A 15171-nucleotide genomic window follows, 5' to 3' on the forward strand; every position below is an offset into this window, starting at 1 on the left:
TGCAATGAGGTTTGTTCTTTCTGCATAGTAAATAGTGTCTTTTTGCTTTTGATACTTTACTGTAGAGGTTCTCACAAGATAGAAACCCACTGTACACGTCTCCCTGAGGCCTAGTTTTTATTTTATTTTTTACATTAAGTTCTGAAGTCTTACTTTATTCAACCAAAATTATCTTGTGATGAGCATTATTGTAGTATACCATAGTCATGGCATATTTAATATCCCTGAGATACTATTACATGACAACACAACACAATTGTTGTCCTCATTTTCTGTTCCTGGACAAACAAGGAGTCATTCTACAGTGAGTATAGCAAACATTAGGAACACCTTCCTAATATTGAGTTGCATGGACTACAATGTGTCAAAAGTGTTCTACAGGGATGCTGGCCCATGTTGACTTCAATGCATTATAAACCAGTGTGCCTGGCACCTACCATTCCCCATTCAAAGGCCCTTATACTTTTCCTCCCCTTCATCTTCACTGATAGACTGAGGTGAAAGCTTCAATCTCATGAAAAGAGCAGGGGTTCTTTATTTTTTTCTCCCAATTTCAATTATGATCTTGTCTCATCGCTGCAACTCCCCAACGGGCTTGGGAGAGGCAAAGGTCGAGTCATGCGTCCTCCGAAACATGACCCGCCAAATCACGTTTCTTAACACCCATCCACTTAACCTGGAAGCCAGCTGCACCAATGTGTCGGAGGAAATAACTTTCAACTGACGACCAGAGTCAGCCTGCAGGAGCCCGGCCCGCCACAAGGAGTCACTAGAGTACGTTGAGCCAAGTAAAGTCCTCCCGCCCAAACCCTCAACTAACCTGGACGACGCTGGGCCAATTGTGAGCCGCCCTATGGGACTCCCGGTTACAGCCAGTTGTGACACAGCCTGGGATCAAACCCAGGTCTGTAGTGACGCCTCAAGCACTGCGCCACTCGGGAGGCCCAGAGCAGGTGTTCTTAATGTTTTGTATACTCAGTGTATTTTCCCAGTTCTTTGGTCATAAGTACCTGGCCCTCCTGGAAGCCTTTTAGAGTTCTGGTTTCTCACCTTGTAGTGGTGAAGTGGATCAAAGAGACATCTTTACAAGATTTGAACTTTGAACTCACCTCAGTATACTTTGACCAGGTAAATGCACTGAAAAACTAGGTTAGTGACAGAAGGACTAAATACTCAAAGGACCAAAAGTGAGCAAGTTGTGTGTGAACTGCGGGGCCCTTTGTATACACCTGACACATGATTCCACTGTGTTTGAGAAGCAAGACAAGCATCGTTATAAAAACAAAAAGGTTTGGTCTGTTTACCTGTTAGTGAACTAACTCTTATTGTATTCGATAAGTGATGGCCTCTCCATATAAAACTGAGCCATCTGAGATTACTCTAGGCCTACCTCTTCCAGATGTTTATTATTTTGGTTATATCATGTTTCGTACACCTTCTAAAATACAGCTGACATGCACTGTGTATTCACTATTTAGCTATATAAGAATGCTTCCTAACCACCCCTGCCCCTGGCAGAACAGTTGGAAGTAGAACTCACAGCCGTTGGAAGTAGAACTGGCCAGGGCAACATTATGAAAGTCCCCTGGCCAGGATGACCTCCTTGACAAAGGTCACCAATCCCAGGAACAGGTGGCCCCTTCTGTTGGGAGGAATGAATGGGACATTTGTCTTGGCCCTGAAAACACAGCAGTTTTTAGTCCCTCCTTTCTGGTTTATGTGTGTACGTGTGTGCAAGTGTGTGAGTATGCGTAAAATGTAACAAACCACAACACAGACCATGTCATTTGAATTCCACACTGATCTAACCAAACAGATCAAAGTATTAAATGTTAAACTAGCGCCAATGTCAAATTACCAAAAAAAAAAGCAAAACAGCAAAACCTTAACCTAAAATGCTGTAATTCCAGTATAATTCAGTCGGCGAGCCCAGCCAGTGTATGCCAGATTTTACTGTGGAGGAAAACCAGAGGGTCATGATGATTGTGTTGATGATTATGGTGGGTAGGGGGAACTGTGCATGCCTCTCTCATTCTCTCTCTTTCTCTCATACAGTGGGAATACACATTCCACGCCACTGCCATACACATGCCAAACCCTTCTCACCCCACTTTGAACCAGCCACCATGTGACTCTTGTAATCTAGCCAAGCAGTTGCTGTTGTTGTATGAGTGTTTGTGTGTGATAGAGAGAGATTCCGACAGACACAGGGTGGCTCACAGTTGAGTAGTTTGACCAGCATTGATGTCTGATACAAGCAGCACAAACTGGGAAGTTGTCTTGAGGTTTTATAAAAACATTTAAAATCAAACTTTTCAAAGTGATCATGTTGCAACAGGCAGATTTCAGAACTATTTTATCCCCGTTATTTTTTATTTTCTGAAAGTCCAAAAAGTTTCTGCCTCATTGGAATAACAAAAACACAACCTTTGTGGATGAGTTTCTCTTGCGACTTTGTAATGAGTTATACGATTGGTCAAGTTTGAAAGCGGAAGTTACTACATTGATTGTGATTGGCGCTGGCGAAAGGAGGATGATCTTTGGGATTCGGGAACGGTGGAAGCAAAATTCCAACTTCCAGCAGCCGCGTGTGTCTCCCTGGAGTTGGGCTGGGATACTTTGCAAACAACTGTGTATTTCGTGAGGATATTGAAATATGATCGAAACATATACAGGACCAAAATATTTTTTTTATTTTTTTTATGGGAAATAAATACGTTCCAACACAGTATGTAACGTCGCTTTTCACAACAGGTAGGTTGTCCCATTATTAGCATGCTAGCTAGTAGTTAACCTCAAATTGCATCGATAGGCAGTTTTTTATTATTATTATCACCAACGACAAGTTACTGAAGAATAGCTAGCTAAACAGGTTCCACATAAGGTTGGAAAGTTTCTTAGTTAGATTACAAAATTACACTTACGAGAACCCTGTTGTATCGTGTCATGTAATTTTAACGTTCACTCACCCCACAACGAAGTTGTTTGTTGAAGAAAACTTCGTTTGATTTAGTATTGATCAGAGCCAGCTAACGTTAGCAGGTTAGCTGCTTCAAGTTAGCCGGACAGCCAGGGCACTGCTTGAGGGCAGGAGGAACATCGGCGTGCCTGTCTTTTGTTTGCCACTTGACATATTTTATACTTGATCTGATTAGAAAATAAGTTCACAGTTAGCAAGTTGACCAGTGAAATACGTTAGTTAGCCAGCTAGTAAATCTATTTTCGTTCTCGTTCCATTATTAACCGAATACGAGAACAAACTACTACTTTTGTATAAATTCTGTAAAAACCTGGTTGCATCGAAGCTAGAGATCAACAGGGTGGCGCGTTTTGCCTCACTCCGCTAGCGAGTCTCATCGATCGCCTTCTCCTGCCCACTTGTTGCTTCTGGTAGTAACGTTAATCATTCATACGGCAGTTTTGCTGAAAGTTAATACTGATACTTGATACTTCAAACATTAGCTTGCTATCATGTTCACATTTTTATCAATGTTGTGATCATATAATAAAAAACTATTGATAAAAAAAGTTGGTGCCCCCTAAAATGGGATTATACAGTAATGACATAGCTAAACAAAACAAGTGTATTTTGTGTTTTCATACAGCAGTAACTAGCTAACGCAATTCGTTGAAATAATCTTGTTTCACATTCAGCTCAACCATTTGGACCAAAGACTAGATAAAGGATGGCTGTGTGAACTGTAGAGACGAACTCTACTTGGAGGACTCTACTGCTGTCTATTTGGTGGGATCTATAGCTTTCGATGTGGACACTAAATGATTGTCACCTCTTGTGTGAAGTGAAATGATGGCGTCACATTGGAAAGGTCCATGCGATGAAGAGGACGAGGGACTGACCAGATCCTCTTTGTGCGAGGTACATAAGCCCCACACACATTCATGCCCTAAATTCCAACAGCTTACCCCCTCCCCACACACACACACACACATTAAAGGTTGTTTTTGGGTGACCCTAAACTCTTGTCATGGAAATTGGGGTCCTGGAGATTATTCATTAGATGTAAGCTCTGTGCCCTCTAAAACACAAACCATTTGCAAATCTGTTTCTTGGTGTCATCTCTTTGAGGACAATACACCAATCCATAATATGTGTTGTGAATTGCATGCCATTTTTATTTGTAGTTTGTATTGACCGTCGATGGGGAAATCAATAGAAAAGGCTGGGAGAATTGTTTCTGGCAGATTTTCTGTCCATGTTGGACACATTGTTGCAAAGGCTTTTCTAAACTGTCTGAGAATATGCCTACCTCATCCTCCCATACAGTGGGCCTCATATTTTAACATTAATCTCCAGGTGTTCATGTCACATCCGCTCTTTTATTATCTCTCTGGTCTGTTCCTCATCAATGTTTTTCCTTGGCCAATCCCCCCCACACTTCCCCCCCTCTAGTTCTCTACAATCCTATATTCTCCAATTCTCCTCATCATGTCCCACTCTCGCTGTCATCTAGTCTCCCTCTGTTTCTTATTCTCTCCCATTCACAACTCTTTCTTCAGATTTTCATTATTTTTTGATTTGAATTGGCCCCATTCACTAGCAGGAGAGCAGTCTTATAGCATACCTGTATTGTTGTGTGTGATTAGGCAACAACCTTTACACTCACTCCTTCCTGTTTGGTGTGGGAGACTTTCCTGAAAGGTTTGACACTTTAGCACAGCTGCTTCTAGTTGTTGTTATTGCATCCCTCTGCGTTGTTTGGCCCTGGGAAGTGAGAAGGCCCTCCATTGGTGCTTGGTAATAAATGTAGAGGGCACTCATTGCTGGTGATGCCAAGGGTGTTTTTCTGAGACCTTTCACTCAGAACAAATGATCATCAAAGCACAAAGATAGTTGAAGCTAAAAGTGAGCCTGCCCATCCATCCTCTGTTCCTTACTGTAGATAGGGGTGTGACGGTCATGGAATTTTGGATGACGGTAATTGGCGAGCCGAAGTTGTTTGTAAAAATGTTTGCCCACATTTTCTCCTCCCCTCCTGACTGCATGTGCTGCCATAGACATATAATGAAATAATTATATTTCTATGTGTGCTGCTGCTGCACTTTGCGTTCACCTTTCTGTGTGCTCATTTGCTACAACACCTTGCTTGTTTCAGCAAGGAGCAACAACGTTTCATCCCATTGTTAAGAGTCCATGTTATCACAGAAACTCACTCAACAAATGCACAGCCGTACTGTCTTCAGTTAGCTGTTCGTTCCAAGCGATAGATAGATATCTATATATATATATATATATATTTTTTTTTTTACAGTTGTGACAGTTATTTTATTGTCATAATAGTCTGCATCATAACCATCGGTTATACGGTAATTGTGCCTGCCTTTAATTGTAGTAATTGGAAAGGTCAACATTTTGTTTCATGGGCTGTTACTTCTGAAGTAGACTCAGACACCTCAAGTTTCATCCTCAATAGTTTGACTGTTCTCCTTTTTAGTTTGAGGTCTCCTTTTACACTGTAGGTTGTCTGTCATCTGAATGAAGACCTTTGTCTAAACGTCTTCAGCCCACGCTCCTTTCGAGTGGAAGGTCACCTATTTATAGGATCTGCAGAATTCGGGACACATCATTGGCATGGCCCCTTCCCCTTTAATCTAATATTCAGCCCTCCACTTCAGCCTTTTCCTCTCTCTGTTGAGTAGAATCTGAGGGAGAGTGGGGTTAAAATGGATAAAACCAATAGAACAGTGAAAAGCTATAGGTTAGTTAATCATACATAAACTATTCCCACATTATAATTACACATGAATGCCTTAATAGTTTCAGTTTAGGTAGAAAATCCACAGCTGAAGTCTTTTAGACTTTCAATATTAGCAAACTGTTTTCGAAATGTTATCACTGGGCGTCCCATTTGTAAAGATTTGTATCCCTGTAATCAGACTACCCCTCAGTCCCACACTCGGTTACTAATTAATGTGCTTTTTTGGAGCTGGAAACCCCCTGGAGGGTGTCTACAGGACTTACTGGAAATGATGACAGGAAGCTGACAGGCTTTGATTCATTGATTTAAGAACAAACTCCTGAGTGTGTTACAGTGCCTTCAGAAATTATTCTTACCCCTTTACCTTTTCCACGTTTGTTGTGTTACATCCTGAATTTAAAATGGATTCAATTGAGATTTTGTGTCACTGTCCTACATATAATACCTCATAATGTCAAAGTGAACTTGTTTTCAGAAATGTTTACTAATTCATTAATGAAATTAAATGCTGAAATGTCTCAAGGCAATAAGTATTCCACTCCTTTGTATTGGCAAGCCTAAAATATGTTCAGGACTAAAAATTAGCTTAACAAGTCACATAAGTTGCATGGACTCTGTGTGCAATATTAGTGTTTAACATGATTTTAGAATTACTACCTCATCTCTGTACCACACACAAACAATTATCTGTAAGGTCCCTCAGTTGAGCAGTGCATTTCAACCACAAAGACCAGGGAGATTTTCCAATGCCTCACAAAGGAGGACACCTATTGGTAGATGGGTAAAATAATAAAGAAGACATTAAATATCCCTTTTAAGCATGGTAAAGTTATTAATTACACTTTGGATGGTGTATCAATACACCCAGTCACTACAAAGATACAGACGTCCTTCCTAACTCTGTTGCTGGAGAGGAAGGAAGCCGCTCAGGGATTTGACCGTGAGGCCAATGTTGATTTTAAAATAGAGGTTAATGGCTGTGATAGGGGATAACTGAGGATGGATCAACAACATAAATGAAAGACGCATGTACAGAATAAATAGTATTCTAAAACATGCATTCTTTTTGCAATAAGGCACGAAGTAAAACTGCTGAAAATTGTGGCAAAGAAATGAACTTTATGTCCTGAATACAAAGCGTTATGTTTGGGGCAAATACAACACATCACTGAGGACCACTCTTCATATTTTCAAGCATAGCGGAGGGGTGCATCATGTTATGGGTATGCTTGTCATTGGCATGGACTAGGGAGTTTTTTAATACACAAAGAAATGGAATAGAGCTAAGCACCGGCAAAGTCCTAGAGGGAAACTTGGTTCAGTCTTCTTTCTAACAGACACTGGGAGACATTCACTTTTCAGCAGGACAATAACCTAAAATACAAGGCCAAATATGCATTGGAGATGCTTACCAAGATGATATTGAATGTTCCTGAGTGGTCTAGTTACAGTTTTGACTTTAAATTGGCTTAAATCTATGGCAAGACGGATCAACAACCAACTTGAGGGCTTAAAGATCCAATCCAGGTGTGCAAAGCTCGTTGGAGATATACCCAGAAAGGTAATCGCAGCCAAAGGTGATTCTAACATGTATTGACTCAGGGGTGTGAATACTTATGTAAATGAGTTTTCTGTATTTAGTTTAATACATTTTCTAAGAATTCTAAAATATGTTTTCACTTTCTCATTATGGGGTGTTGTGTGTAGATTTAATTGAATCCATTTTGAGTTCAGGCTGTAACACAACAAAATGTGGAATAAGTCGAGGGGGTATGAATATCTTCTGAAGGAACTGTTTTGATGTTTTGCTCTGTGGAGGTACAGTACTTTAACCTCAGGTCAGGCTCACTTTATCTCCTAGAGGATGCCCGAGTCTTACTACAGCTTGATGACACATCCCTGACTTTCAATTGACGGAAACATATTTTTCATGATTGGCAGCACTACTACAAGCCTACTACAATATATGTAGCCCCTTTTTCTTATAGGCCTAGAAGAAATGTGACTTTGCTTGACATTGTCAAAAAGAAGCGAGTGGGGGGAAAACAAGCCGGTTCCCCAGTCACAGTCAAAGTAGGTTCTGCTCTTCACAAGCACTTGTTCCAGGGCATACAATTCACTTTCTGATCCACCAGCCAATTTTTTTTCCCGGCTAAAATTTCACCAACAATACACAAAAAAATGAATGAGCGTTCTTTTAATGTTTCTAAAACAATAAATGTATCACTAGTAATAAGTAATGTGGTATTTAATAAAAAATGTGTGACCTGTGTATTTTTTAAAGTATCACAGAGGAGACCCAGAGGAAATCACTCGAGTCATGTTTGTTCCTGTGAAGTCTGTTTAATCTATTATATAGAAACCTATTTTTATCAAGTTGCCCCTCACAGATATTTGAGAGTAAACCGTTGTGTAGCTAGAACAAAAGAGACATAGTATAGTGATGCATCCAGTCTAGCTATTCTCCATGGTAAGTAGTGTGTCATTATTGAATGGGATGTTTTTCTCTGAGGAGCCCTGACCATTAAAGGCTCTACTAGGCATATCCTCCTCTCCTGTGATCTGTACCTCATTAAAGCCCATGGCTTAACTAGTTTAGCAGCCATTTACAGAGCATCATATGGCTGTCTGATGGATAACGGAAGGGAAAATTGATCTTCAATTGGATAGAGGGTGGCTCTTACTTCCTGTAGCCTTTGGGTTGTCTGTTACGTTCAGTCTCTGGTAAATATAGGGTTAGCTTAGGCTATCTTTTTTCCCCTTCTCCATTCCACTTTAAGGCTGGACACTGAGAAATGTGTAAACTTTAACACTGTGTAAAGTCTATATTGCATAATTAACCCCGCCTTTTTAGATGGCACTCCTAATCAACAAGTCAGTCAGACTACTATTTCAATGAACTGAATGAGTTCATTGATGGTGGCTGCAAAACCTAATATGCTTCTATTAGACTCCCATCACATTACAAAGCCAGATGGCCAGTGTAATGTCTCAAGGGTGAGGAGTTTGGGTGTGCATGTTTACTCTACTGCTGGTTGTGTATATATTTTTTGAAGGCTTAATACTTCTGCATGGCGTAAAACAATTGTTTTGACATTGTCTATTTGCGCCAGCCAACCTTTGTTCAATCTATTTCAGCACTGCGATAGTGGAGAGCACTGTGCAGTGGGCACGCCCAGCCCTCATTAAGAGATGTGACACCTGTGTGGAGAGAAATGTTTTTTAGGAGCAGACCTGCAGGGTGAACAAATGCCATTTTCATTTGTTTATTGTTCCCATTCCCCTTTCCCTGAAGTTTAGGGAATTGTAAAACAATAGGGCATAAAACCTGAACTGCAAGTACTGCTTCGGGACATTCTGATTATACACCACAACCTTCAGCCAGGAAGTGGAAGCATGACTGGCTCACAGAAGATCTGAGGGGGCTGCCGTTCCCATGCTTGGAACAACCACTCACTCATAGTTAAGGCAAGAGGGGCTTGGCTGAGAAGTCACGCCAAGCTCAACCCCAATTGTCCCAGAAATGTTCCTTCCTCTAGGCTGTCAAATATCTCATGTTCCTTTCAAACGATCTTTCGGCACATGTGGTAGGTCCTAATCATCTTAAAAGGCCAGAAATCACAGAATGGGGCAACTCCCTTCTGCACCAAGATTACAGGTACTGTAAAATTGTATTACATATTAGGCTACATAACACGTACAAGGTATGTGGGTAACTAATGATACTCAAGCTAGTTAGCGCCAGCATTACTAGACTGAAACATCCCAGGCAAACTCACACCAGAGGCCCTCTGCAGCATCATCTCAGGCTTTTCACAGTGAAGTGCTTGGTTTAGACTGGATGTGGTGTAGAATTTGGCAGCCCACAGAGAGATTTCCTTTTTCACACTGAGGTCTGATGTATTTAGGCCTGATGTCTTGTGGTCTGTGCAGTGTGTCATGGTGTGATGTCATCGGAGTCTCTAAACATAGGGGCCATGCGTCAGTGTTTTCTCATACTTGTGAAAGACTAACGAGATAATTGCCTTCATCCCTTCTTTGTTTGAAGAAAAAAAATACTTGGAGAACAGTCGTTGTCCAGGCTTAGCTTAGTACCAAAGTGTGTGTGTGTGTGTTGTAGTTTTTGTGGCATGGAGGGATGGGCCACAGCCTCAACCTTAAAAATGACCATAACCACTCCGTCTCTAAAGCATGTTACCTAATATGCCAGTACAAGTATGCCAGAGGCATTGTTGGATAACGATGCCAGATAATGTTTTAAACCACATTATGGCTGTCTCCAGCTAAAAAATAAAATATCATATTAAAAAAGTAATCTCTTCTTTAGACCAATCGATTGGTCTACATTTTTAATGGTGTCTTCTTCCATATATTGACACATTCTATTTGTTTTAATCCAATCAACTATATTCGCTGAACTTGTCTGATGCTTTAAGCAAACTGTTTGATTAAATAAATAAGACACACAAATGACTAGAGGAAGTCCGACCGGCAATTGATTTGATTCTGCAGGGCCGGGATCAGACTTTTTGCCCTGTGTTAAAAAAATCAAAAAGACAGCAGTGTCTCTCTCTCTCCTCCCTGCTGCAGCGACCGCCACAGAACATCAGTGTTTATCGCGTTGTCACGTGACCAAATACCTATTCTCACAGGACTAGTATTACTAGAGAACATTGGTTATGGACTCCAGAATGTCCGTTATTCCAGAGGACGATTCGGACAGGATTCGTTTTTCCTAAACTGCCCCCTGTAAATCTTTTTTTTTTTTTCAAGAAATTGACAGTTACGATGTAAGCCTGGAGGTTTTTATTCTAGGCATAAAGATGGAGTAAGTATTTTAGCATGTCCAGGTGGTAGGGCCACACACAACTCGAGCTTGGTTCCCAAGTTTATGAACCATACCAAACCATCTTTGGTATAGTGTCGCCATAATATTTGAATTAAGGAAGTGTGATATTAATCTTTAGGATATTTTAGCAGTCCGCAGTAGACATCCTAAATGCCCCTCAGCTTTCAGATGTGAGCTAAACAGTGCAATTTCACTTGAGATGAGTTTTAAAGCTTTGGATGAGAAAGTGAACTTATCCTTTCTGAACGTTTAGGTTAGTTGTATGCTGCTGCTTTGTGAGCTATTAACAGCAAGGTTTGCTTTAAATACATTTTTCTGATGCATTTGGCAATATTCAATTCATACGCACAAAAGCATTCACTGTGAAAGATGATAGGCTACATGTAGGCCATTCATATATAGCTTAAATGCAGAATTTAGTTCAATCTATCAAATCAGTTATTGTTTTCTTGCGTAAACCGCTAGCAACACCTGTCAAACTCTGACATTACTTTCAAAACATAGGGATGTCGATTTGCACGGGACTCGTATTATCAGAGGACCTTGGAGTTCACCAAAAAACAGGTTATTCTGTCTGGAATTGTTACTCTTCTGTCATGTAAAAATGACTGCCATGGCAGATTCGGACAGGACTAAAATGAGATGTAGTGTTTTGTGCTCTTGCACAACATTTCATTACCCGATCTCCCCCAGTAAAACAAATCCTTTCAGAATAGTGAACTATAAGGCCTGACCTATCGCATATCAATAAATTGGTTATAACTAACTCTAAACACTGTAACGTGATAGAAAAATGGATGCAGAGAACATGTCAAATAAACTAGAAATGGGGGAACGTTTACTGGTGGCTCATGAGGTAAAGGGAAAGTCAGATGTGTGGAATAAATTTGACTAGTTGTGGAAAATACTGGAGATCAAGAAAAATAATGTAAGGAGAAGGCTCTGCTTGCATATTATGTGTGCCAAACAGATGCTGTATAGAATGTATGAATGAATACAATGTAAACACAAAATAAATTATAAGCGTAGCAGGTTCTGTAACGTTTTTGTTGAGCCTTTATTACAGCAAAGACTAAAAACAGTTGCGTTCATTCGTGAAAGTTTTATTTGTTTAAGCTAATTATTCAAGGCTCGCTTTATTTGACATTAAACCTAAAATGCTTGATTGCATTTCAAATCATGAATGACTGGTATGCTGTGTGATGACATGAAGGAATGAGTGATGGATTGATACAGTAGCCTAAAGAAGTATTGGAATGTAGACCTCAGTAAGTTACGGTATTAGCATTTCGCCTCACTCGCATCTGCTAACCGTGTGTGTGTGTGTGACTAGTCAAATTTGATTTATTAAGACTAAACAGAATGCGGTCTTAGGCCTACAGCTCAATGGTGGTTATACAAGGCTGCTATAATAAGCCTACGAATGATAATGACATTACTTATAATAACAAAGATCAAGAAAAAGGAGCATTTACTATTAATATTATATATCTTTTGGACAGTTTGGAACAGCTTAAACAACACTAAATACATTATAAATAGTACAAGACATGTTGTTCTAATGAAGAAAAAAGTGTAAAGCCTTTATTAAAGCAAATTTGTGGAATTGGTGACTAAATGGGGTAAGTCCTAAACCACATTCAAAGTCATGTTATGTCTCATGTTGTCCTTAAACATTTAGTTCTGTAACCTAAGAGTCATGTTTTCCCCGATATGCTCGACAGCACATTCAGTAAGTGGTGACCATGGCACAGGCTAGGAATCCATTGAGGTCCTAAGCTCCAAAAGACTGATGTATGACTTCTGATGCTCTGATCTGCTCTCTTTTCCACAGTCTGATATGAAATGAACCAGATCTTTATTAAGTTCAGTCAGTGCTTCACACACTCCCTGTTCCCACTGCCACACCCAATGCAAACACTAGACTCTGCCATTCTGGTAGTGATTCATACACTGAAAGGCATGTGTGATTATTTGTGTGTTTCTCTGTAATGTGCTTGTATTTTGTAGTTGATGTGTGATACATGAAGTTAGTGTTTGCACTGAACTGATAGTAACCCATGTTCTCATTTTGTCTCAATAGCCAGAGGCAATAGATGCATCACATTTTATTCATCCTCCCCATTTAGGTTTCCATTGTAACCATCAAACTTGCCCCAGTCATAATCAGTGTTTAACTGGAGAGGCAGTGCCTCTGTTTGGTTGTCTAGTCCTGCTGCTTTCAGCATGCAACTGGCACATTGACTCAGCTGAGAGGGAGGAAGGCGAGAGCCGGTCGGACTATCAGGGAATGTTTGCATGTCATTTATTGGCTGGGGGTCGGTCACAACAGCGTTAACTATGTGAAGAGCAATGACAGCCCTGCTAGGCATGCGTCTGTTTCTCAGGACTGAATAGCGGACAGCCAACAACCCCCAGCCATCCTCTCTCCACAACTGAGGACTGGAGATGTCTGGAATGAGATCCACGGCTAAATTAGATCCGGTGAACTAGGGTTGGCATGCCCGAGGGATCGGAAGGCATTTGAGGCCTGCACAGTCCTTCTCCAGTGACTTTCACCTCATTTATCACCTGATTTTTACAGGGCCCTCCATAATTACTGGCTACCTGTGATGCTTATCTGATGTTACATAACAGCACAACATACAGGGCCCTCCATAATTACTGGCTACCTATGGTGCTTATCTGGTGTTACATAACAGCACAACATACAGGGCCCTCCATAATTACTGGCTACCTATGGTGCTTATCTGGTGTTACATAACAGCACAACATACAGGGCCCTCCATAATTACTGGCTACCTATGGTGCTTATCTGGTGTTACATAACAGCACAACATACAGGGCCCTCCATAATTACTGGCTACCTATGGTGCTTATCTGGTGTTACATAACAGCACAACATACAGTACCCTCCATAATTACTGGCTACCTATGGTGCTTATCTGGTGTTACATAACAGCACAACATACAGTGCCCTCCATAATTACTGGCTACCTATGGTGCTTATCTGGTGTTACATAACAGCACAACATACAGTGCCCTCCATAATTACTGGCTACCTATGGTGCTTATCTGGTGTTACATAACAGCACAACATACAGTACCCTCCATAATTACTGGCTACCTATGGTGCTTATCTGGTGTTACATAACAGCACAACATACAGTGCCCTCCATAATTACTGGCTACCTATGGTGCTTATCTGGTGTTACATAACAGCACAACATACAGTGCCCTCCATAATTACTGGCTACCTATGGTGCTTATCTGGTGTTACATAACAGCACAACATACAGTGCCCTCCATAATTAGTGGCTACCTATGGTGCTTATCTGGTGTTACATAACAGCACAACATACAGTGCCCTCCATAATTACTGGCTACCTATGGTGCTTATCTGGTGTTACATAACAGCACAACATACAGTGCCCTCCATAATTACTGGCTACCTATGGTGCTTATCTGGTGTTACATAACAGCACAACATACAGTGCCCTCCATAATTACTGGCTACCTATGGTGCTTATCTGGTGTTACATAACAGCACAACATACAGTGCCCTCCATAATTACTGGCTACCTATGGTGCTTATCTGGTGTTACATAACAGCACAACATACAGTGCCCTCCATAATTACTGGCTACCTATGGTGCTTATCTGGTGTTACATAACAGCACAACATACAGTGCCCTCCATAATTACTGGCTACCTAGGGTGCTTATCTGGTGTTACATAACAGCACAACATACAGTGCCCTCCATAATTACTGGCTACCTATGGTGCTTATCTGGTGTTACATAACAGCACAACATACAGGGCCCTCCATAATTACTGGCTACCTATGGTGCTTATCTGGTGTTACATAACAGCACAACATACAGTGCCCTCCATAATTACTGGCTACCTATGGTGCTTATCTGGTGTTACATAACAGCACAACATACAGTGCCACCTGTAATTGTTGGGACAGTGAAGTATTTTTGTTCTTCTTTTGGCTCTGAAATCGATGACTGAGGTTGAAGTGCTGACTGTCAGCTTTAATTTGAAGGTATTTTCATCCATATCAGGTGACTCGTTTAGACATGACAGCACATTTTGTACATAGTCCTCCCATTTTAGGGGACCAAAAGTATTGAGACAAATTCACTAAAGTGGCTGATTTTAATAGGAATACAGATGAAAATCTGTTTCCCTTTCATTTGGGACTTTTTATTGTACTGATAAACACATTTTTTATTTTTAAGTGCGTGCTCTCTCTAACCAGTAATGATGTCATTCACGAGGCAAGATGGTGGCAGCCCAGTCAGTTCCCTGAGGCAATAGATCATATTTGGTAGAGATGTGAGAGACCTTTTTTTTTTTAAGTGAACTAATACAGTTTTGGTGGCAACCTGCTTTGAAAACTGTATATTTAGCATTAGCACAAAGTACTAGGGTAGTGAATTGATGATAGCTTCAGCTGTAAGCTAGCAAGAAAAATTAGCCTACAAAGCTGGAAGCTACCGGTATCCTCTTGCATCGTAAAGTGTTCTAGCCTGTAAGGAAATTGTTTTGCGAACAGTAATAAGTTTAAACATTTCTACATGCCGTGTGGCATTCTTC

The 15171-nt window shown here is 40.7% G+C and overlaps 1 protein-coding gene across 1 annotated transcript in view; it reads left to right on the top strand.

Annotated features, from left to right (window-relative positions):
• Nucleotides 1-2549: 2549 nt before the first annotated feature.
• LOC139386568 (rho GTPase-activating protein 21-like) overlaps nt 2550-15171 on the top strand; it is an 81424-nt gene continuing 68802 nt past the window's right edge. The window contains exons 1-2 of the mRNA XM_071132222.1: nt 2550-2754; nt 3655-3877. Coding sequence (XP_070988323.1) covers nt 3806-3877 — 72 coding nt within the window. The 5' untranslated portion in view covers nt 2550-2754; nt 3655-3805. The remainder of the gene's footprint in view (nt 2755-3654; nt 3878-15171) is intronic.

This window comes from Oncorhynchus clarkii, chromosome 28 (genome assembly GCF_045791955.1).
Source record: "Oncorhynchus clarkii lewisi isolate Uvic-CL-2024 chromosome 28, UVic_Ocla_1.0, whole genome shotgun sequence".
Lineage (NCBI taxonomy): Eukaryota > Metazoa > Chordata > Actinopteri > Salmoniformes > Salmonidae > Oncorhynchus > Oncorhynchus clarkii.